The sequence below is a fragment of the Apostichopus japonicus genome, chromosome 7 (genome assembly GCF_037975245.1).
Source record: "Apostichopus japonicus isolate 1M-3 chromosome 7, ASM3797524v1, whole genome shotgun sequence".
NCBI classification, from domain to species: Eukaryota; Metazoa; Echinodermata; class Holothuroidea; order Aspidochirotida; family Stichopodidae; genus Apostichopus; species Apostichopus japonicus.
Genome location: NC_092567.1, coordinates 949,514 through 974,962, shown reverse-complemented (window position 1 = coordinate 974,962; position 25,449 = coordinate 949,514). Strand labels below are relative to the sequence as shown.

The 25,449-nt window shown below is 35.9% G+C and overlaps 3 protein-coding genes across 4 annotated transcripts; all 3 read right to left on the bottom strand.

The window, feature by feature from the left end:
* Positions 1-23: 23 nt before the first annotated feature.
* On the bottom strand, positions 24-4,298 carry LOC139970263 (uncharacterized). The gene is made up of 4 exons (XM_071975932.1): positions 3,756-4,298; positions 2,196-2,273; positions 1,624-1,719; positions 24-413 (listed from the first exon to the last, which is right to left on the bottom strand). Exons 1-4 carry the CDS (start codon positions 4,116-4,118, stop codon positions 39-41), a joined length of 912 nt encoding a protein of 303 aa, XP_071832033.1. The 5' UTR covers positions 4,119-4,298; the 3' UTR covers positions 24-38.
* A 2,812-nt stretch (positions 4,299-7,110) lies between these two features.
* On the bottom strand, positions 7,111-12,882 carry LOC139970270 (uncharacterized). Its single transcript, XM_071975940.1, has 6 exons — positions 12,741-12,882; positions 11,444-11,718; positions 10,948-11,001; positions 9,464-9,568; positions 8,800-8,964; positions 7,111-7,483 (listed from the first exon to the last, which is right to left on the bottom strand). Exons 2-6 carry the CDS (start codon positions 11,669-11,671, stop codon positions 7,400-7,402), a joined length of 636 nt encoding a protein of 211 aa, XP_071832041.1. The 5' UTR covers positions 11,672-11,718; positions 12,741-12,882; the 3' UTR covers positions 7,111-7,399.
* A 3,757-nt stretch (positions 12,883-16,639) lies between these two features.
* On the bottom strand, positions 16,640-23,477 carry LOC139970265 (uncharacterized). 2 transcript variants are annotated; one of them, XM_071975934.1, is made up of 6 exons: positions 23,330-23,477; positions 22,031-22,305; positions 21,640-21,693; positions 20,089-20,193; positions 19,440-19,607; positions 16,640-18,219 (listed from the first exon to the last, which is right to left on the bottom strand). In XM_071975934.1, exons 2-6 carry the CDS (start codon positions 22,256-22,258, stop codon positions 18,049-18,051), a joined length of 726 nt encoding a protein of 241 aa, XP_071832035.1. In that variant the 5' UTR covers positions 22,259-22,305; positions 23,330-23,477; the 3' UTR covers positions 16,640-18,048. The 2 variants fall into 2 exon arrangements, with proteins under 2 accessions (XP_071832035.1, XP_071832036.1); XM_071975935.1 differs by having other exon boundaries at positions 16,640-18,171.
* Positions 23,478-25,449: the final 1,972 nt, after the last annotated feature.

Below are 25,449 nucleotides of genomic sequence, written 5' to 3'. Positions count from 1 at the left end.
TTCTATGTTCGCCTCAAATATTATATACTTTTGTTCCTCTACAGCCTTTGTTGCAAAGGAGTCAGTGATTGAAAGATGGGTAGGTCTGCGTCCGGTTCATAGTGTGGATCTCGCTCTTCATCATCCTGGCATCCTTTATCGCTGCCATCACTGTTGTCCTCACCTTTTTCAATTTTAAGGGGGGACTTGTGTTTCAAGGACCTCTGTGGTGGCAATGTCTCTTGCTGCGGTGGGGTCTCCTGGGGTGGAGCCATTCCCTCAGAGGACACATCCGCTGATAAGAAGCTGTATGGGTGGTCCAATTCCACTGTACAAGCATGGTGTGTTTTGACTTGTGGTACACCAGCTTGGCATCCCATCTCTGTAACGTCAGTATATGTCTGAGTTGATGCGCAAACACTGGACAAGGCATCCTGTACAAGAATAAATAAAAGAGCATAAACACTCGAGTTAGACTAACATAAGATAAACATTGATTTAAATCTGCCAAAACGAAAAAAAAGAAATTTTCATACATTCAAAATGATAAAGGTAGGCATTAGAATTAACCTTGAAAAAAATGAGAAAAGAGTAAAAGGGTTTGAAAAATTCTCATGCATGTTTTCCAAAACCTGCTTGTAAAGAACAAATTCTCTGGTCCATAACTGTCTGATATCTAATTTCAAGGATTGAACTGTACCAAAAATATTGGTACAACATTTAAGGCAGTGACATATCTACTAATTTATTTTGACACCCAGTTTTACTATGTGAGTGCAAAACTGTATTGTGACTTAATGTAATGTAAAAACATAGGAAAGAAATGAGAAAATTTTAATATGTCTTTTCAACCAATTTGCTTTTTGAAATGTGCAGTGCTCTACCTTTACAGTACTTGTTTTATAGGGGCAACCTGCCTGCCCTCATTTATTTTCCCCCATCCCTCAGAATTTTTGTTTAAGTATATACTTTAAAAAAATACCTTGCAACAACCTTAACAAAAAAAAAAAAGGAAAAAAAGAAGTTTTCCTGTTTGGTACATGAATGGCCCTTAGGCTATCATAATAAAAGTGTACGTTTGGAATAACTCTACCCTTCTCAAAAAATTCCTACCTTCTCAAAAACATTTTTTTGAAAAAAAAATTAAATTTTACAGTGTGCAAAAAAGCATACTAAATTTTGAAGTTGGTTAAAAAGAAAAATTGCCTACATACCCAAATTTTTCAACCGACTGGGCTACTCCAAGCTAACAATATTTTAAGGATGACCTTATTAGTTATGGTTTCTTTCTGAGATTTAAAACGAGCCCAGAGATTAACTAGCGAGCCTAATGGGTAGATCCACGGGAGACTTTCCCACTTACAGCCCATGAAAAAATAATCTTAAATTGTGAATTCATAACCACTATTAAATGCGGTGACATTTTTTTTTAGCTCTTTAGAAAATTCTGGAAATTATCACCCTTAGATGATTTTCTGGATCCACTATTGGAGGGCCCCTTTTTGAAATCGAGTTGAGGGCTGTTGTGTATATTTTAATTTTTCAGTGACATTCCCTACTTTATTTCAAACTTCAGAATCTTATTAGGGATGCAAACAATAAACCCATAGTGTAAATCTGAGAACAAGTAAAAGCCAAACTTACAGGTATGAATTGCTGAGTGATCCATGTTACAGCAGTTGTGGGTGTGACAGCAGGGGAAAGAACCTCAGCAGGTGGATCCAATAGACTGGAAACTCCCTGTTGATAAGAGAATTAAAACAACATTTAGTTTCAATACAAAATCACTACTTAATGAAACCTCAATTCCAGGAACAAGTATGAAATTTACATTAACTGCAGTCAAAGTAATAAATTTTTAATATATAGAGCTCTTGAATTTTCATGTGTGTCAGCTTGAAGTGCTATGTAGAAATGTTTCAAGAGGGTGATAAAATCTGAGAAGTTTTTGAATTTTGAAATATGATAACAATATTTTTGTTTGAATTGAAGCACTTTTAAACATCGAATGATTACAGCATAATCAATTTTTATTTTTGATTAATCAGCTAATACTTAATATTTTGGAAGAATTAGCTCTGGTGACCATTTGTTTCAATTTTGTATACATGTGCCCCCCACCCCAAAAAAAATAAAGTCTGATTATGGTACTGCAGTAACTCTGACATAAAACAATAAAAGAAATTATAAACAGAAAAAATTAAAAATTTTAATACCTTAGGTGAACAGTGTAATGGCTGACACAGTTTCTTTGAAGGTGGCTGATCCTTTGCTGTCAAAAGTTGATTGATTTCCTACAAAAAAAGTATGAAAACATAAACATTAGACAAATTTCCTGGAAAAAAAAAACATGAAACATATGGTAAAGTAGGAGCAGTTTATGGGTTAAAAATTCCCATCAAGCCTTACTAAGATCTCCAACTGAGATCGTCATGAATGAGGGGAGGGGAATAAACAGTAACAACTTTCCAGTATTTCTAAAAGAAGTGGTTAATGTGGTCTAAAAAGGGCTATTAATTTTGTTCTATTATCTTATTATCTTTTTTTCTAGGGAGGAGTGGGAGAAGTATGAGGAGAAGGAAGACGACATTAAAAATGGTCCACAAACTCCTATAAGAGAAAAAAATCAATACTGGGCTTGAAGGCAGTTAATCGAGGAGCGACTGAGGGAACGCAACAAAGGTGGCTGTGTATATAAGAATTTTGTGCACATTACATCCACTGCAGCTGCACAGTGGATATAAAAATTTGGTGCACATTATATCCACGGCACCGATATTTTGTTGTTGCCAAAAGCACTGGTCGATCATCTCCGTGGATATATCATTATATCCACGGCTGTTGTAACTAGTGTACCATCTCCAGGGAGGGGGGGGGGCAGAGGGGGAACGTCACCCCCATAAAGCTTGTGTTTTGTTTTTATTCTAAGCCAAATTTTGTGAAATCATAATGTGCTGTGAACCCAGGGCCATCGTATAAAAGCGATGGACTGGGGGATGTGCCCCCCCCCCCCGTGATCAGTTTGATGTAGTGACCCTTTTTTTCTTTAGAAACATGGCTTCCAAAAATATGGAAAGTGCACCTCCCTTTCTGGATACCCTTGAACCACCTACATGGACATTGCTCAGTTTTAACCTTGGGAACAAACACAGTCAACTATTCCAACACCTCCCTAACAGAGCTACCCATACTTATGGAGGATATTTCTAGTAAATATCTTACATTATCCTCAGATACAGTAGCATGATCCCACCCCTGCTCAATTATAATACACCCTTCACAGGAAATGATCCCAAAAAGTAAACTCTTTTCACCTGTGGTTCATTACACAATCAAAAACTTAGACAAACTTGTATTAACAATGCTAACAGCTGTACATCAGACAACATAAGATAAGCCCTTGTTAAGTTTTCAATGATTTTGTTTGTTTTGTTTTCACACCTTTCAATTGAAAGAATCGATGTAGGCCTATTGTACTACTAGTGCCATGTGAAGCTGTGCTATACTACTAACAGAATCAATGTAGGCCTATTGTACTAGTGCCATGAGAAGCTATGCACTGTACTAACTTACTGTTATCTTAGCGTTAATATTAGAATTATATCTGGGTATTTTTTTAATGAATACGTGACGATATGCAAAACAAATGATTTTTTCTACATTAATTCATATATAAATATCCAACTTTTAACCCCACATCATTCACAAATCGGCGGCCTAATGTTATACTCCGATGTACTGCGCGATATAAACAAATGACTTTCGTTAGGCCTCACCTGTTTCGCTGATCTTTTCAGAAGGCCGAGTGCTCGACAGTGGTCTTCTTTCGGGCGACGATGGACGAAAATGGTTGGAAAGGAGCCGGGTTTTAAGTTCTTTCTCGGTTTAGTTCCCATTAGTCTTGCTTTAACGTCCTCTTCGAAGCATTTCTCTTCGAAGTGGTCCTCGCAAACAACTTTGTATTTGTGGAACGTAAAGTTGTACACGGTATGGCCAGTCCCGATCTGATGTAGCCATTTCTGGGAAAGTTCTCTCTTCTCTGGATCCGTTTTTCTGTCAGGAATAACAAAAAATCGCTTCCCCTTAGATTTTCCAGCACCATGACGATTTGTACAACCATAAGCTTGGCAGTCCGGCATAAATTAAACTTTTTTTCGAACTTGAGAAACTTTTTCCTAACTTTCTTTGACCATTGTCAACACACAATCTGCATATTAATGTACTGTGTGAGTGATTGGTTTCTGAGAAACGAAGTGAATCTACTACGTCACTAAATTGAGGGCGGGTGTACAAAATGGCGCGCCCCATACATTTGATTATAGTAGCGAAAAAATGTTTTCATAAATCGAAAAAAAATATATGATATTACAGTTTATAAATAAACTAAGGCGTGTATAGTGTTTATAATATATCTTTCCATCATAAGGATTAACGAAATGTTGTGGGTTTGTGTCTCCTTTAAGTGTGTATTTGCGCTTTATAAGAACTGTGTATTATTATTATTATTATTATTATTATCATTATTGATTGAACTATTTCTTTTCATTACAATCGTCTACAAAATACCAAATAAACTTTACGTAGTGAGCCTTTTCAAAAAGTTAGCAGTTCTATTAACTACATTGAAGATAAACAAATGAAAGCATATTGATACGTTGCTATGATGACAACAATTTGTAATCCTGTCAGGTTAGAATCAAAGTCGTTCATTTTTCAAATGACCAACGTTAACAATGCGGCGACACTTGAATGCCCTTCCACACATGAATTCAAATGCTGGTTAGGAGGACACACAAATTGTCTCTTACTAAATATGTCCTCAACAAGAAGACGTCTACGTTTCAAACACTAACGTCTGATATTAGAGAATGCTCAAGAAATTCGTCGGATGCCACGTAGCCATCTCATGCTAGATATAAACAACTCTTACCAGGGCAATATATCAATCTTAGTGTCAATTGGAGATTTTGGGATGAACATTTTCCGAATATCGATAGAAATGGACGGCTCCAGTCCATTGTTGGTTAGGTAAGTGATTTAAGGCCTCGGATCGATTGGTAACTGTTAATGCAGAGAGGTGCGAATGATACAAGGCGCAAGAAATACATATACTATCATGCTAAAAGTGTTATTTTTCGCATTCGTTTCTGGATTCCGAGTTCACCGATGCAATTTTGAAGTGATCTCAAATATAGCGTAATGTATATTACCGCTCTAAACAACAACACAAACTTTTCTTTAAAGGTGTAAAAACAAGATTTTTCAGGGGATATATCGATTTCGACCGACGAGTTTTCTTGACCGACTACCGTGACTACATGTAGCGTTGTATTTTAATAATCATTTAAGTCATATATTCAACGTCATTTCTTCACTTAATTATAAAAAAAAAATACACAATTTCCTTACATATTAAGTCACAATTTAACACATGTATGACTACTAGATTACCGATTTCGGGATAATTCGGGCAGTTTGTAATAAAACATTATAAACACCATATTTTTCTCTACCTGGTATATATCATGAAGTCGTGACAAGTAAAGTTCAACCATTAATATGCCAACACAAATTATCATGCGATTGAAAAGAGATATAACTGCCATACTAGTGAATCTTGGTCAAAGTGTAATAATATGATTAAATAAAACATGCACCACTACGAAATTTAAGCTTTTCCGAAACATAGTAAACGTACTTTATGGGTTGAGAGGAAGATATATTTTTTTTAAAACGCACATCAGTTAGATGTAGCTGTGAATTCAGTAAAATGACTAGTAATCAATCATCACGATATTCAATGAACAGTATTTGGTTAAGCTATTTGGTTAGGCTATTTGGTTAGGCTATATCGCATACCAAGACAGTGCTGTATTGGCAGCAGTTACTATAATGTTCTCTCTTGCAACCGGACATATCTTTGAAATTTCTGCATACAACTTAACCCCCCAAAAGCGTTCTTTGATGATGTTAACTTTGTTAATGTAATGTACATGTCACTCCAGAGGATCCCTTTAAGGAATGGCTAGATCTTTCTTTACAAACCAATGAATTAACAATAAGAGTTTTGTTCTCAATTGAGGAGATAATCTAATCAATCCATTCGAACTTAAATGACCATTTTCTTCATCCATCAATGACGCGTGAATATTTTATAAGCAATCTCTTGCAGTCAAGATATGTAGCGTGTTCAAAAGATATATAAACATCGTATACGTAATTTCAATTCAGTTAGTATATATATGTATGTGTCATACAAATACACGATATGAGACTATATAAACACATCTAGCTGAAATTATTGCTGCTTGGAATCTTTCGAGCATAACATTACTCGAATATATAGGTTAACAATGGCTTTGTATTAGAAAATGCAAGTACTCAGACTGGCGATTTATTTGTTTCGTCAGCAACAATAAACTTCCACATAAGGTATTTAACTTTTGTGTTTTTCTTTCTATACTATTATGGATGACGCTGCTTCTTTATTGTCGCATTTCAACTCTGTCGGGCGTTGTTATTACAATGACTCACGAATCATTTTGCCTATGGCAAGCCAAAAGATGATCAAACTTGAGCAGAAAGTTCGGGCGGAATATCTGCCATTTGAGACAGTTTGCCAATGAAAACTGTTCTATATTGTCACCTCATACCATGCTTCAAGGAACTCGTATCGGCAATATGAATAGTTCCAAACCTTCATATGGTAAAACACGATAATTCTGCTCAAACTGTCAGTTCTTGCGCTTTAAGCGTCACAGTACCTCATGGCAAACTAACGTCCGAACTTAGCAAAGAATTATATAGTGGGATGTTATGAAAATGTTCGTTGAATAAAGCACATCATTTCAAATACTATTAATTAGCAAATCGCTCCATACAGCCAATCACATTTTAACACAAGATAATTTCTGAGCAAGCAATGTATAAGTGTTGTAGAAAATCTCCTTTAAAAAAAAATAACATTTGATACCACGAACCAGCGAATGAAATGATGAAACGTTGATCTAATAAAGTTCCTCCTGTCCAACTAGTTATGTTTTGTTTTACCATTATCATGAACGATCATTGCAAAGAATGAATCAAACCAGTTCAATAAGAATTATGAATCGTCTGTTTATTTATATGTAAGTTCATTATAACAACGATATACTTCTATTGTTCGAAATTGAAAGTTGTTGAAAGACATGGAACTTTGTTGCGCAACGTCGAGGACGAATACAAATGTTAGCAACCGGTAACCAAGACGGTAGACAGAATAAATGGATTAAATTCTAATAACTGAAACTTTCGCATTAGGAATTGGCGCAGAGTATAAGCAAAATATGTTTTCCTATTTCACATTAACGACATGTTGATTGTTCACCGCAGTGTTGTAAGATGGTGGTACACCTTGGATGTTTGAAGTATATGGTGTTGGCTAACCATTGGTTGTGATCACTGCAGGATACGGGGCCTGGGTATTGATTGGTTGATGTGGTAGCTGGGTGGGTTTGTATACAATCTGGAAATTAAGAATTGATGGATATCAGATATCAGACGGAGTAAACTTATATATGAACATCATATCATATCATTAATCATATCATATTGTATCACTGTATTACTATAGTATTAAATCCTGTACTAATGACGTTTCGCGTACTTGTGAAGGAATTCAAACATCATGTCATATTGCATATTGAAAACTATATTATATAAACATATTTGGAATCTCGTTGTTTTAGTGCAAATAGTATACAATATTGGACATTTCTGTTAAGTAATGACATATTAACTGCACCTTAAAACATGATAGCAATTGCTATTCAAGCTATGAGCTGTTCAGTTTGAAACTTAAGCCGGTACTGGGCATCCATTACAATTTGTTTATTTGTAGTCACGATGTAACGAACAAATCCCAGAATGATATACGAGGGCATAACTTCATTGCTGAGTTTCCTAAATTGACATCTTATAGATGAAATACCGATTACAAAATTAGTTCGTTACAAATAACAGATAAATTTGACGACTATAATTACTTGAGTATATCGACCTTTATTTAAAAAAAATGTTCGTAGTTTTAAGCGACCTAAACTTTATTAAATAAACATATTTTTACATTCACTTGTGTTAACGTCGTCATTTACATAAAGCAGTCAGTTTGTCCACATTCAGTGAATAAGTTTTGCAATAATGTAGATCTGTAAGACTTAATACAATAATGAAAATTGTTATACCACCATCAATTATAACAGTAATATATATTTGTAGCTAAACTAAATAAATATATGTTACTCTTGAAGACATTCACGTTGGTGAGACGCTGGGACGTAGGCAAAAATTTGAAATTTGAATTTGAAAAGGGGCACTTCTCACATAAGGAGCATTATTACACCTAACGTAGCGCCATCATTTACGAAGAAATTTTTGCTGCAAATGCCTCCCACGTTGCAGGAAATAAATAATAATATACAGTAAGAGCATTGTATAACGTAGCACAAGAACTTACAGACAAAAAATTGAGAAGGGTCGCTTAGCTTACTTCAACCTGAAAAGAGAGCTTTAATGATATTTCGCGTGTTTAGTTAAATTTTCTTTTTCAGGGTACTAAATGGAGGGGACGATATCTTCCATTGCTACCCTGACTACGTCCCTGGCAGATGTCTTACTAAGACGTCTGCAATTCACAACGTTATTGTACTTTGGTAGAAGTTGTTGTTACTTCTTAAGATATCAGAGAAATAAAAGTTTGTCAAATTATCACGATAACGTTCTTAGCAATGTAGTGTTGTACAACATTGTAAACAAATCTAAGGTAAGAGTGACCACACTTACCATTTGCTGAGGCTGATTGTTACTTCCAGGACAAACTGCAACACAAGTGAAGCTTGCTCCGATGATGGCAGCCAGGGATTGGATGGCACAGGTTACAGCCAATAAAATGTAAAGCGCAAAAAGAGTGTTCGCCTGGTGTACGTCCAGAGCACCGTAGTAGTAGTACTGTTAACAAATACGTCATGATGACATCATAGCACATAAACTATACACGTTTTTTACTACATTGTAAGTTCTTTATTTGCCCAGAACAATGGTACATTTGGAATGTTTTCTTTGCCTCCGATGTACTCTGAATTCAAGGGTTTAGTTTTTATCAACGTACTTCTGTGGGTAAATGATTTGTATAAAAGCAGCAACAAAGAAGAAGAAAATGTTTTTTATTTCACCATGAGGATTTCTTTCAATTATAAAATTTGAAAGATGAATTAAGCGGTGATTTAACGTCTGTTCTTTAACTAAAACGGCCTTTTTGCAAACAGTCAACAATGACAAGCGTAATATTCCGTTAGTAATAAAATAGGTCACGTGGAGAAAATGTGGTTTGCTGTTAATGACTACAGGTCAAGTAACAGTTGCAACAAATTATTGCTCAACGCTATGGAATACGAATTTTGATTCACATATTTAGTTCACACTACATCTAAACGATGGTAATACTTACGTCGTTCTTCACTGAACCTAAGCACTTTGCCACAACTGCTGAACTGATGAGGCCGCAACCACCAATGACTGACGCAATGATGGCCAAAATCATGTAAACAATGACCTGCAATAATAAGAACAATTCGCAACAGGGATTTTTTTTATTAAATCGGGGTAACCATGTGAAGCCAATTCTCATATAGAGAGGGGTTTTTTTTACGCAGAATAAAACTGCATTTTTTTTAAGACGCAAACTTGTACATTTTGATGCACATGTATCATTATGTATGTGACTATGTCTACAGGGAAGGTAGGGCTAATAACTGTTTTTTATTTAGGAATTTGGTGTGATCCGAACGATTAAGTTATGTTCCTCAATCTCAAATAAACGAATATGAGATATCAAGTTTCGAAGTTCCCACCTTTTACCAGATTGCAATTTGTGGTACCTAGTTATATCTACCTCGACAGAAGGTAGTACTGAAGACAATAATTCCGATCTTCGGATTTATGATACACAGCTTTCATATGGACTAGACCTTTCCCTTGCGAAATTCTTGGTATAGGGTCACAACTCCAAGTGTGGTAAAACTGGATACTGCTAACATTATTCATGTGTCATAGTATCATTAATGAAATTGTAACATATTTTTACTTAACAAAAACGATGTCCCGCACCCTTGCTTCGGAAAAAAAGTAGCTTTCGGATATAATCTACAAGACGAACCAAGCAGAGGCTAACGTATATAGAATTAGATCTGTATATCAGGATATATTTGTAAGTTGGAAGAAGATTCTTCCTTATGATAACCATATTTCATTTTTTGGTCAGATTCGCTGAAACTAAAAGATCATCATGTAATATAGTTCCCCACTGTCACATATTAACAGCGTGGTATTGTTGATCTGTCACAATTAACTCACTCCGAAATGTATCGGCAGGAAGCAGAATGGGATAAACGTTTGTCATATTTTCTATGTCATACGACGATACTAATCATTTTTGAGATGATTAATTAGGATTTCATTTAAGGTGTGAAGCCTTCTCCCCCATTGAATGCATAGCAAAAGTGCATGTTGGTCTAATATCTACTTTCGTTTATTTGTTTATTTCCTCCAATATAATTCTTTAAACAGGAGAAGTTGTAAATATATTACAATATAAGGACATGTCAGCAAAGACATCAAATAATGCAAAAGAAAATTGTGAAAATGTTTGGTTTGAATAGATCACATGGAATACTTCTACCACTACTAAAAGTACTAAAACTACAACTACTACTACTACTTCTACTGCTACCATTGCTACTACTGCTACTGTTGCTACTACTGCTACTACTGCTAATACTGCTACTACTGCTAATACTGCTACTACTACTACAACTACTAATACTACCATCATCATCATAATAATCATAATAATCATAATAATCATAATAACCACAATAATCATAATAATCATATGCATAATCATAATTATTATCATCGCAGACGAGAGCTTACCATGCACTTGTGTCGCATGCTTGCTATTCCAAAACTTCCTGTGACAATGGCAAACTATGAAAAGAGAAAACATCCGTTTATACCACATGGATTTTGAAATGTCATGGCTTTCTGATCATTTTTAGGCAAGTATAATCGTAGTTGTTCGTTAAGCTTAAAACGAGATCATACCAAACGGTGTCATGGTTAAAATTTAAACTTCTACATTTAAACATCTACTATTGGTACAAAATGTATCGAGGTATGTCATGGTACTAATGCTTTAAGGTATTTACTGCTGTAACGAACGTTTTGCATTCTTTTTCAACTTCTGTAAGAAAAGACCCTTTTTGTCGGAAGGTTAAACGATTTCTCCCTCTCCTCCCCCTCTGATGCTCAAAAGAATTAACCAGACGTTCCTTAGCGCTTCTGTGAATGAAGGTCGTGAATCTCAAATATGATGATAAACCACTAACTAATTAGACAAAAAACATGACTTAGTTCCAAGCAGACTTACCACGCCACCCCAGATTCCCCAACCAATGTTTTCGAAATTACAAGCGTAAACATCCGGTGGTACCGCTAACAGAACAATGGCCCAGATTATTTCGAATACCCCCATCACAATAATGGCACCTCCGGTAATGACTCGTACTGTCGATCCTTCCAGTGATGAGTTATGATACTGCTGTTGATTCTGGCCCGATGGTAAATTTTGCTGAAATTGTGGTTGAGGTTGAGCCATCTCGGATAAACGTTTGTGCTCGGCGTATTTATTGGTAAAGTGTTTATCTATTAAAGGTAATCATGACAGCAGTTATATTACAGTATATCACCTTATATTATACTGTGTTGCCTTTCAAATCTTAATATGAATAATTAAATGGGTTATTGTTTGCGCTGGGAAACATATAGTCTTGAACCATGTGATGTACAGTCAATGTTTGGATACTATAACACAGAACCATTCTTTGGTATGAACTATTCAACGCTTCATAATCACTCGTTACAATGATAATTACTTTAACTCTAGTAAGAGTAGTTCATATCAACTTTCTATATTTCGATGGCGCGCGGTAACTCTTGGTGATGCATGAAATTCAAGGCAGTATGGATTCTGCATATAACATTAACAGTGAAAGCTTTACCAATGAGAGATCACATGTCAATGCGAATATCTATACATGGAATTTTATGTTGTGACGCCATCCCTCAAAATACTACACAAATTGAATATACTAGCATTAAATAAATTATATTAGTAAAAACGCTCCCCCTTCCTAAGATTGTCATGGTTTTATTTCACGTTCAGAGTCTCTCATCAATTACAGCGACTTTACTTTACTATGTTAGACTATAGTTCTGTATATCGCAAAACAGGATTTATCCAAAAAACACAATAAACATAAACTTTAATTGCATTTTCTTGTCGGAGTGAGGAATTAAGTAAAATAATGTTACTCGCCAATGGAGAATTACTTCAAGTCCACAAAATTTCATGTTCTTCTACTCACAACGCTCTTAATTGGTAAAATCGAATGCAATCGCTTTGTGCAAACGCTGTAGGACATATATTTGGAAGCTCCACAACAAGTTTATGTGCTATCCTGTGTAACATAAAAGTCTTATCAGTAATGTTCTCGTAAGCAAGCCTATACACAAACACACAGAACAACTCCAATGAAAACCTGTATGCTCACCAGTTATGGCAGCTGAATTAATCACTTACCATTATACTTTAAAACACACGTAAATTGTTTAAATCCTAGCATAGTTAAACGTAGGGAGAAAGTAGAAAGCGACATAATAATTACCTATGAAGACAGGAAAAATAAACCTGGAGATTGACAGAAATATCTCTCTGAGTACACTTTACTGAGAACAAACAGTTATGTAGTACTTGATTTGCATTGAACATTGATCGTCGAAACGCAATGAACAAAGACAGTTTAACCGTGACGTCAATAGCACAATGAATCCCGTGCGTATCTTTGTACACCTTCATTTAACTTCATTTAACCTTAAACCTTCTTTAACCCGTGTTCATTCAAGCAAAGTATCTCAGTCTATGTAATTTATTAAGTGAATCACAAAAGTTGATATTCCATATTCTCCCCTGTAATGTCTATAGAAAATTATAGAACATTACTCAATTTGCTGTAATTTTACTGTTTGGTATCGTATTATAAAGGCTTGAAGTCTTATAACTTCAAACAGGAAATTAATTTGTTTTATAGTACGGAATGGCAACAGAAAAAAAAAACGTACCCAGGTAGACAATAAAAGAAAAGAAATCGTCGTTTTCATGTTTCGATCAACAATAATCATACTTTTAGCAGTGATCAACTATTTGTGAAATTGTGAAACTGAGGACTGGGTACCGGTAAGAATTAACATTTGAAATTTAACAACGAGACCGTTGGCATCGGTACATATGGCAAGCACATATTGTGATAGTATTTGAAATTGCAATGATACCTGTGAAGGTTCCATGACACTGAAATGTTTCCCCTTGGAGTTGAAGCAACACTCGATCTGCATTTAATTTCACCTTCGATCTCTGTCATTTGGTTCGATGTGCCTGAGAGACACAAGGGTTCATCCCTGGGACCTTCCCACCAAGTTTGCAGAAATCGGTCCAGCCGTTCTGGGGGAGCTTTGGACACAAATTGTGCTTAAAATATATTTGACCTTTAACAACGTGACCTGTGACCTGCAACTTTGATTCCCATGGCAACCACATATTTTGAAAATGCTTGACATTCCTATTATACTTGACCATTGACCTTTGTCATTTGGTTCGGAGGGTCTTCGAGGCAAAAATATTTACCCTGGGGTACCTTTCCATCAAGTTTGAAGAAAATCGCCCTAGCTATTTATTACAATTTTCGTGACACCAAATTGGGCTAAAACATACATTTGACCTTTGACCAGGTGATCTTTGACCTCGGCTTCAATCACCGTTTTATTATATCCGAAATTATTTGTTGTTCACTGTTTGCAAAGATGTGATGAAGTCAAAGAAATAGAAAAGTTAGTATAATATCCTCACTCAACTTGTTTACAACTGGCTCACTAGCCATGGGTGCCAAACAGATTTACCCTGAGCACCCTTCCCATCAAGTTTGAAGAGAATCGCCCAGCCGTTTATTACGATTTTTGTGACACCAAATTGGGCTAAAAAAATCATTTGACCTTTAACCACGTGACCTTTGACCTCTGTTTCCATGACTTATTTTGATAGTACTTCACCGTTTAATATATACGAAATGTCTTTTGAAAATGATATGCTTGTTGAGTCTGTTGAGCATTAACTGTTTTATGCTGTACTGGACTTTGTTCGTTGTTCACTGTTTGCAAAGAAGTGAAGAAGTCAAAGAAATTCAAAAGGTAGTATGATGTGCTCACCCGACTTGTTTACTCAATTTCTGCCATTGCCAAGCTACAAAGCGTGCAGAATAGTGCCGCTCGAGTTGTCCTGGGTGTAAGTAGTAGGGGTGTTAACATAAATGGCTTGCGAAAGAACGAGCTCCATTGGCTTCCAGTCAAGGACCGCATTGTGTATAAAATTCTTTTGCTTACAAGTCACTCAACCGTATTTCTACTGCTAACATCAGAGGTCTTCTCGCTGCTTACACCCCGGGTCGTTCGCTCCGCTAAGCATCGCAGGCACTTCTCGTGGTCCCGAAAACCGTCTTAACCAAGAACTACGGAGAACGCGCTTCTCGGCCGCTGCACCGAAGCTTTGGAACAACCTACCACATGACATAAAGACAGCCAAATCACTCGCCATATTTAATTAATTTTAAAAACACATCTTTTTAGATTTCCTACGTGATTTTTGTCACTTTTATATACTCGTGGTTTCTTCTAGACTGTTACGTTTGTATAACTCTATTTTATGTGTTTATCCTTTGCTTTGTTTTTTATAGGTTTTGGTCTGTTTTATATTCTTTCGTGTTTAAGGATCAATTCAACTTCAACAAGGAAGTCGAATTGATCCTTGATATGGGGATATTCGTCCGGGTTATTTAACCGGGGGGTAATTGTCTAGGGGTATTCGTCCGAAGAGGTAGTTGTCCGGGTGGGTAGTTATCCGGGGTATTGTCCTCGGGGGTATTTGTCCCAGGTATATTTGTCCGGTGGGTAATCGTCCAGGGGGTTATTGACTGGGGGGGGGGGGTAATCGTCCGGGTGTGTTTGTCTGGGTGGTATTTGTCCTGTCACGTATTGATTGAACTATTTCTTTTCATTACAATCGTCTACAAAATACCAATTTAACGTTACGTAGTGAGCCTTTTCAAAAGTAAGCAGTTCTGTAAACTATTACTAAAAATAAACGAATGAGAGCATTATGATACGTTGATATGATGACAACAATTTTGTAATCCTGTCAGGTTAGAATCACAGTCGATCGTTTTTCAAATGACCAACGTTAACAATGCGGCGACACTTAAATGTCATTCACAAATTGTTTGTTACTAAATTTGTCCCCAATAAGAAGACGTCTACGTTTCAAACACTAACGTATGATATTAGAGAATGCTCAAGAAATTCGTCGGATGAACTCTTACCAGGGCAATATATCAATCTTAGTGTCAATTGGAGATTTTGGGATGAACATTTTCCGAATATCGATAGAAATGGACGGCTCCAGTCCATTGTTGGTTAGGTAAGTGATTTAAAGCCTCGGATCGATTGGTAAGTGTTAATGCAGAGAGGTGCGAATGATACAAGGCGCAAGAAATACATATACTATCATGCTAAAAGTGTTATTTTTCGCATTCGTTTCTGGATCCGAGTTCACCGATGCAATGTTGGAGTGATCTCAAATATAGTGTAATGTATATTACCGCTTTAAACAACAACACAAACTTTTCTTTAAAGGTGTAGAAACAAGATTTTTCAGGGGGTATATCGATTTCGACCGACGAGTTTTCTTGACCGACTACCGTGACTACATGTAGCGTTGTATTTTAATAATCATTTAAGTCATATATTCAACGTCATTTGTTCACTTAATTATAAAAAAATAAAAAAATAAAACAATTTTCTTACATATTAAGTCACAATTTAGCACATGTATGACTACTAGGTTAAAGATTTCGAGCTAATTCGGGCAGATTGTAATAAAATATTCTACACACAATTTTCTCTCCACCTGGGATATATTATGAAGTCGTGAAAAGTAAAGTACAGCCATTAATAGGCCAACACAAATTATCATGCGATTGAAAAGAGATATAACTGCCATACTAAACTAGTAAATCTTGGTCAAAGTGTAATAATATGATTAAAATAAAACATGCACCACTACGAAATTTAAGCTTTTCCAAAACATAGTAAATGTACTGTATGGGTTGAGGGGAAGATAACTTTTTTTACAAACGCACATCAGTTATATGTAGCCGTGAATTCAGTAATATGACTAGTAATCAATCATCACGATATTCAATGAACATTATTTGGTTAGGCTATTTGGTTAGGCTATTTGGTTAAGCTATATCGCACACCACGACAGTGCTGTATTGGCAGCAGTTACTATCATGTTCTATCTTGCTTCCGGACATATCTTTGAAATTTCTACATACAACGTATCAAAAATGGGTGTTTTAAATGATGTTAAGTACTTTTTAATGTAATGTACATGTCACCCCAGCGGATCGCTTAAAGGAATGACTAGATCTTTCTTTACATTCCAATGGATTAACAATAAGAGTTTTGTCTCAATTGAGACGATGTAATCATTTCATTAGCACTTAAATGACCATTTCATTCATCCATCAATGACGCGTGAATATTGTATAAGCAATCTCTTGCAGTCAAGATATCTACAAGCGTGTTCAAAAGATAAATAAACATCGTATACGTGTTTTGGTTAAGATAAATTCAATTCAGTTAGTATATGTAAGTTATATGCAGATACTTTTTAAGAAAAAGTCACCCAGGAAAGAACCTGGGCACGAAAACCAAACTACCAAACGACTGATCCGTTCTCAGCCCCAGTCCCCTAGCATCGGGACTGTGACTGTGTGATGTAAGTTATATGCAGATACACGATGTGAGACTGAATACACACATCCAGCTGATATGATTGCTGCGTGGAATCTTTCGAGCATAACATTACTCGAGTGTAGGTTAACAATGGCTTTGTATTAGACAATGCAAGTACTCAGACAGGCGGTTTATTTGTTTTGTCAGCAACAATAAACTTCCACATAAGGAATTTTAACATTTGTGTTTTTCTTTCTATTCTTTTACGGATGGCGCTCCTTTTTTTGTCGCAATTCAACTCTGGCGGGCATTGTTTTTACGATGACTCACGAATCATTTTGCCTATGGCAAGCCAAAGATTATCAAGACTTGGACAGAAACTTCAGGCGGAATATCAGCCATTTGAGACAGTTTGCTAATGAAAACTATTCTATATTGTCACCTCATATCATGCTCCAAGGAAATCTTATCGGCAATATGAATAGTTCCAAACCTTTGTATGATAAAACACGATAATTCTGCTTAAACTGTCAGCACTTGCGCTTAAGCGTCAAAGCACTTCATTGTTAGCAAACGTCCGAACTTAGCAGAGAATAATGTAGTGGGTTGTTATGAACATGTTCGTTGAATAAAGGACATCATTTCAAATACTATTAATTAGCAAATTGCTCCAAACAGCCAATCACATTATATAACAAGATAGTTTATAAGCAAGCAATGTATAAGTGTTATAAAAAATCTTCTTTAAAAAAATAACATTTGATACCACGAACCAGCGAATGAAACGTTGGTCTAACAAAGTTCCTCCTGTCCAACTAGTTATGTTTTGTTTTACCATTATCATGAACGATCATTGCAAAGAATGAATCAAACCAGTTCAATAAGAATTATGAATCGTCTGTTTATTTATATGTAAGTACATTATAACAACGATATACTTCTATTGTTCGAAATTGAAAGTTGTTGAAAGACATGCATCTTTGTTAAGAAACGTCGATGAGGAATACAAGTGGTAGCAACCGGTAACAAAGACGGTAGACAGAATAAATGGATGAAATTCTATAACTGTAACTTTCGCATTAGAAATTATCGCAGAGTATAAGCGAAAGGATGCCAAAATATGTTGTCTTAATTCACATTAACGACATGCTGATTGTTCACTGCATAGTTGTAAGATGGTGGTGCACCTTGGATGTTCGAAGTATATGGTGTTGTCTGACCATTGGTTGTGATCACTGCAGGGTACGGGGCCTGGGAATTGAATTGTTGATATGGTAGATGGGTGGGTTGGTATGTAATCTAGAAATTTAGAATTGATGGATATCAGATGGCGTAAACTTATACATGAACATCAGATCATTAATATAATAATAAATAATAATAATAATTATAATCAGCAGCTATTTTTACGACGCTCTATTATATAAATATATCAGGAATTTCGTAATTTTAGTGCAATTAGTATATAAAATGGACCGTAAATGATGACATATTAATTGCATCTTAAAACAAGATAGCAATTGCTATCCAAGCTATGTGGTGTTCAGTTTGAAACTTAAGCCGGTACTGAGTATCCATTGCAATGAGTTAATTGGTAGTCACGAAATAACGAATATATCCCAGAATAATAAACAAGGGAATAACTTCCTTTGTTGAATTTCCTAAATTGACATCTTATAGATGAAATACAGTTTAAAAAATGAATTTGTCACAAATAACAGATATATTTGATTACTATAATTACTTGAGTATATCGACTTTTATTTTTAAAAATGTGTGTAGTTTTAAGCGACGTTATCTTTATGACATAAACAAATTACTTTTGCATTCACTTGTGTTATCGTCGTCATTTACATAAAGAAGTCAGTTTGTTCACATTCAGTGAATAAGTGTTGCAATAATGAAGATCTGTAAGACGTTATACAATACTGACAATTGTTATATCACTATCAATAATAACAGCACCATACATATATTTGCAGCTAAACTAAATTAATATAAGTTAATATTGAAGACAGTCACTGTGTTAAGGGGCAAGGACGTAGCCAAACATTTGCAAGCATAAAGTAGAGGGGCATTATTACACCTAACGTAGCGCCATCATTTACAAAGAAAAGTTTTGCTCAAAATGCTTCTCACGTTGCAGGAAATAAACAATAATATACAGTAAGAGCATTGAATAACGTAGCAAACGAACTTTCAGGGAACAGATTGAAAAGGGTCGCTTAGCTTACTTCAACCTGAAAAGAGGGCTTTTATGATATTTCCTGCTTTCAGTTAAATTTTATTTTTCAGGGTACTAAAAGGGAGGGGACGATATCTACCATTGCTCCCCTGGCTACGTCCCTGGCAGACGTCTTACTAAGACCTCTGCAATCCACAACGTTATTGTACTTTGGTAGAAGTTTTTGGTATTTCTTAAGATATCAGAGAAATAAAAGTTTGTCAAATTATCACGAAAACGTTCTTAGCAATGTACTGTTAGTCAACAATTCTAATGAAACAGTGACCACACTTACCATTTGCTGAGGCTGATTGTTACTTCCAGGACAAACTGCACCACAGGTAAAGCTTGCTCCGATGATATCAGCCAGTGATTGGATGGCACAGGTTACAGCCAACAAGATGTAAAACGCCAAATGAGTGTTCGACTGGTGCACGTTCTCATCATCGTAGTAGTAGTAGTACTGTTAACAAATACGTCATGATGACACCATAGCGCATGAAATTTACACTTTTTTTTACTACATTGTAAGTTCTTTATTTGCCCAAAACAATGGAGCGTTTGGAATGTTTTCTTAGCCTCCGATGTACTCTGAATTCAAGGGTTTTTTTTTATCAACGAACTTCTGTGGTTAAATGGTTTGTGTAAAAGCAGCAACAAAGAAGAAGAGGATGTTTTTTTCTTACCATGTGGATTTCTTTCAACGGTAGTAAATTAGAAAAATGAATTAAGCGGTGATTTAACGTCTGTTCTTTAAATAAAACGGCCTTTTTGCAAACAGTTTACAATGACAACCGTAGTATTCTGTTAGTAATAAATGAGGTCACGCGGAGAAAATGTTAGTGACTGCAGGTCAAGTAACAGTTGCAACAAATTATTGCTCAACGCTATGGGATACGAATTTTGATTCACATACACTACATCTAAACGATGGTAATACTTACGTCGTTCTTCAATGAACCTACGCAATTTGCCGCAACTGCTGAACTGATGAGGCCGCCACCACCAATGACTGACGCAATGATGGCCAAAATCATGTAAACAATGACCTGCAGCAATAAGAACAATTCGCAACAGGGATGTTTTTTTTTAAATAAGAACAATTCGTCAACACGGATTTTTTTTTTAATCGGGATAACCATGTGAAGCCATTTCTCATTTAGAAAGCCTTTTTACGCAGAACAAACCTGGATTTTTTTTGGGCGTAAACTTGTACATTTTGATGCACATGTATCATTATGTATGTGATTAGGTCTACAGGGAAGGTAGTGCTAATAACTGTTTTTTTTTATTTAGGAATTTGGTGTGATCCGAACGATTAAGTTATGTTCCTCGATCTCAAATAAACGAATATGAGATATCAAGTTTCGTAGTTTCCACTTTTTACAAGATTGCAACTTGTGGTTCCTAGTTATACCTACCTCGACAGAAGGTAGGACTGACGACAATAATTCCGATATGCAGATTTATTATACGCAGCTCCCATATGGACTAGACCTTCCCCTTGCGAATTCGTGGTATAGGGTCACAACCCCAATTGTTTTCGAACTGGATACTGCTTATATTATTCATGTGTCATAGTATCATTAAGGAAATTGTTACACCAGTTTACTTCACAAAAACGATGTCCCTCACCCTTGCTTCCGAACAAGTAGCTTTCGGATATAATCTACAAGACGAACCAAGCAGAGGCTAACATATATATAATTAGATCTGTATATCGGGATATATTTGTAAGTTGGAAGAGGATTCTTCCTTATGATAACAATATTTCTTTTTTTCCCCCACTGTCACATATAAACAGCGTTGTATTGTTGATCTGTCACAATTAACTCACTCCGAAATGTATCGGCAGGAAGCAGAATGGGATAAACGCTTGTCCTATTTTTTATGTCATTACGACGATACTAATCATTTCTGAGATGATCATTTAGGATTTCATTTAAGCTGTGAGGCCTTTTTCCCCATTGAATGAATAGCAAAAGTGCAGATTTGTCTAATATCTACTCTCGTTAATTTGTTTATTTCGTCCAATGTAATTCTTTAAACAGGAGAAGTTGTAAATATATTAGACATATGCATCATCATGATCATGATCACCATCATGATCATGATCATGATCATGATCATCATGATCATTATGATCATCATGACCATCATGATCATCATCATGATCATCATGAACATCATGATCATCATGATCATCATGATCATGATCATGATCATGATCATGATCATGATCATCGTCATCGTCATCGTCATCGTCATCGTCATCGTCATCGCCGTCGTCGTCATCGTCATCGTCATCGCCGTCGTCGTCGTCGTCGTCATCGTCATCGTCATCGTCATCGTCATCGTCATCGTCATCGTCATCATCATCATCATCATCATCATCATCATCATCATCATCATCATCATCATCATCATCATCATCATCATCATCATCATCATCATCATCATAATCATAATTATTATCATCGCAGACGAGAGCTTACCATGCACTTGTGTCGCATGCTTGCTATTCCAAAACTTCCTGTGACGATGGCAAACTATAAAAAGAGAAAACACCCGTTTATACCACATGGATTTTTAAATGTCATGGCTTTCTGATCATTTTTAGTCAAGTATAATCGTAGTTGTTCGTTTAGCTTAAAACGAGATCATACCAAACGGTCTCATGGTTACAGTTAAAACTTTATCTGCCATTGGACAGACCTTTTTGTTGGAGGGTTAAACGATTTCTCCCTCTTCTCCACCTCTCTAATGCTCAAAAGAATTAACCAAACGTTCTTTAGCTCTTCTGTGAATAAGGATCGTGAATCCCAAATATAATGATGAACCACTTATTAATTAGAAAAACATGACATAGTTCCAAGCAAGACTTACCACGCCACCCCAGATCCCCCAACCAATATTTTCGACTCTAAAGTAGTAATAATCCTGTGGTACCGCTAAGAGAACAATGGCCCAGAGTATTTCGAATACCCCCATCACAATAATGGCACCTCCGGTAATGACTCGTACTGTCGATCCCTCCAGTGATGAGCTATTATACTGCTGTTGATTCTGGCCCGATGGTGAATTTTGCTGAAATTGTGGTTGAGGTTGAGCCATCTCGAGTAAAGTTTTGTGCTCGGCGCATTTATTGGTAGAGTTTTTATCTATTAAATGTAATCATGACAACAGTTATATTACAGTATATCACCTTATATTATACTGTGTTGCCTTTCAAATGTTAATATGATTAAATGGGTAAATGTTTGCACTGGGAAACATATAGTCATAAACCATGTGTTGTACAATCAATGTTTGGATACTATAACACAAAACCTTTCTTTGGTATTAACTATTCAACTCTTCATAATCACTCGTTACAGTGACAAGTACTTTAATTTAGTAAGAGTAGTTCATATCAACTTCTATATATCGATGATTCACGGTAACTCTTGGTGATGCACGAAATTCAAGGAAGCATGGATTATGCATATAACATTAACAGTGGAAGCTTTACCAGTGAGAGACCAGGTGTCAATGCGAATATCTAAACATGGAATTGTATGTTGTGACGCCATCTCTCAAAATAATACACAAATTGAATATACCAGCATTAAATAAATTATATTAGTAAAGACGCTCCTCCCTCCTAACATTGTCATGGTTTTATTTCACGTTCAGAGTCTCTCATCAATTACAGTGACTATACTTTACTATGTTCGCCTATAGTTCTGTTATCGCAACAACAAAAAAAGATTTATCCAAAACACAATATACATAAACTTTAATTGCGTTTTCTTGTCGGAGTGAGGAATTAAAATAAAATAATGTTACTCGCCAATGGAGAATGACTTCAAGTCCACGAAATGTCATGTTCTTCTTCTACTCACAACGCTCTTAGTTTTTCAAAGCGAATGCAATCGCTTTGTGCAAACGGTGTACGATATATATTTGGAAGCTTCACAACAAGTTTATGTGCTTTCTTGTGTAACATACAAGTATTATCAATTATGATCTCGTAAGCAGGCCTACACATAAACACACAGAACAACTCCAATGAAAACCTGTATGCTCACCAGTTATAGCAGCTCAATTATTCACTTATCATTATACTTTAAAACACACGTAACATATTAAAAATCCTAGCATAGGTAAACGTAGGTAGAAAGTAGAAAGAAACCTCCTAATTACCAATGAAGACAGGAAAAAGAAACCTCGAGATTGACAGAAATATCTCTCTGAGTACACTATACTGAGAACAAACCGTTATGTAGTACTTGATTTGCTAAATAACAACTATGAAACATTGAACGTTGAACGTCGAAACGCAATGAACAAAGCCATTTTAACCGTGACGTCAATAGCACAATGAATCCCGTGCGTATGTTTGTATACTTTCATTTACACCTTCTTTAACCCGTGTTCATTCAAGCAAAGTTTCTCAGTCTATGTACTTTATTAAGTGAATCACAAAAGTTGATATTCCACATTCTCCCCTGTAATGTATATTTATAGATCATTACTCAATTTGCTCTTATTTGACTTATTTGTATCGTATTATAAAGGCGGTACCTATAACTTCAAACAGGAAATTGATTTGTTCTTATAGTACGGAATGGCAACAGAAAAACCATGCAAATAATTAAACGTACCCAGGGAGACAATAAAAGAAAAGAAATCGTCGTTTTCATGTTTCGATCAAATATAATCATACTTTTAGCAGTGATAACATTATTGTGAAATTGTCCTCATCTTGTAACTGAGGAATGGGTACCGGTAAGAATTAACATTAGACATTTAACAACGAGACCGTTGACATCGGTACAAATGGCAAGCACATATTGTGATAGTATTTGACATTGCCATGATACCTGTGAAGGTTCCATGTCTCTTAAATGTTTCTCCTTGGAGTTGAAGCAACACTCGATCTGCATTAAATTTCACCTTCGATCTCTGTCATTTGGTTCGATGTGCCTGAGCGACACAAGGGTTCATCCCGGGGACGTTCCCACCAAGTTTTTACGATTTTTGTGACACCAAATTGGGCTAAAATTTCATTTGACCTTTTAACCACGTGATCTTTGACCTCGGTTACCATGGCTTATTTTGATAGTACTTCACCGTTTTATTATATACGAAATGTCTTTTGAAAATGATATGTTTGATGAGTCTGTTGAGCATTAACCGTTTTATGCTGTACTGGACTTTGTTCGTTGTTCACTGTTTGCAAAGAAGTGAAGAAGTCAAAGAAATTCAAAAGGTAGTATAATATGCCCACTCGACTTGTTTACAAATGGCTCACTAGCCATGGAAGCCAAATCCTGGTTTTTTTAAACTCCCATTTTACCTGTAGTGTTTATTAGTGCGTCTCTTCCTTGCTCTTTCTCAGTGTATATTTTGTATACTTAAAGAGCTGTACAGTATATGTGTTATGTTTCGGGGAAGCTCAATGTTCGTCCGATATAATTTCCCCGAGCTAATCGAACTATACTCAGGACTGAAGGTAAAAGGCTAATTAGGACATGGGAAGTTGTGGTGTTCCATCCAGGATTGTAATATGACTCGATAAACACTCATTTTCGACATGAGTCAGAGACCTATTTTGGGGCTAAGTCCGTTTTACAGAAATGGCGGTTTCGATGACAGTACCTTAGGAACGTTCCTTTTGTTCCGTCTTCATATATACTGGTGCTGAAGGCACATGGACAATGTGTCATTATTAAGAAAACTCATCGTGGGACAAGTTTTATAACAGAAATGCCTATAAAATAGTCTGTGTTTGGATAATTTCATGCACAGTGTAGACATCTCGAGATATTGGAAAGTACCGTAGTGCTGCAGTATGGTTATAATATAATTTAAATTTCGCGTATAGCTTTTTAATTAATGCATGATTACACTCTAGGGATTACTCATTTATTATGCCACTTATACTTATTTTCAATCACGTTAGTCTACCGTAACCCCCCCCCCTCCCCCAGACTGCTCAAAGTGCTTGAACCCGGAAAGAAAAGCCATATACCTATTGAGACCATGACAGTGTGAATGTACTTACAGGATCAATTCGACTTCCTTCAAAGGAAGTCGAATTGGTCCTTAAAGGGATTTCAAACACTCTTTTTACACCTGACGAAGGACCAGTGCGTCCGAAAATTCGTGTAGCGTGTAGTTAAATCTAATCTAAATATTATGCAAACGCGTGTTGACCAAACTGCCAAACGAAAAGTAAATAGCCATGATATATTTATATATATATATAGTATATGAGTACTGAGTTTTCAAAGGAAATTCATAGACTGTGAACTTGGTAA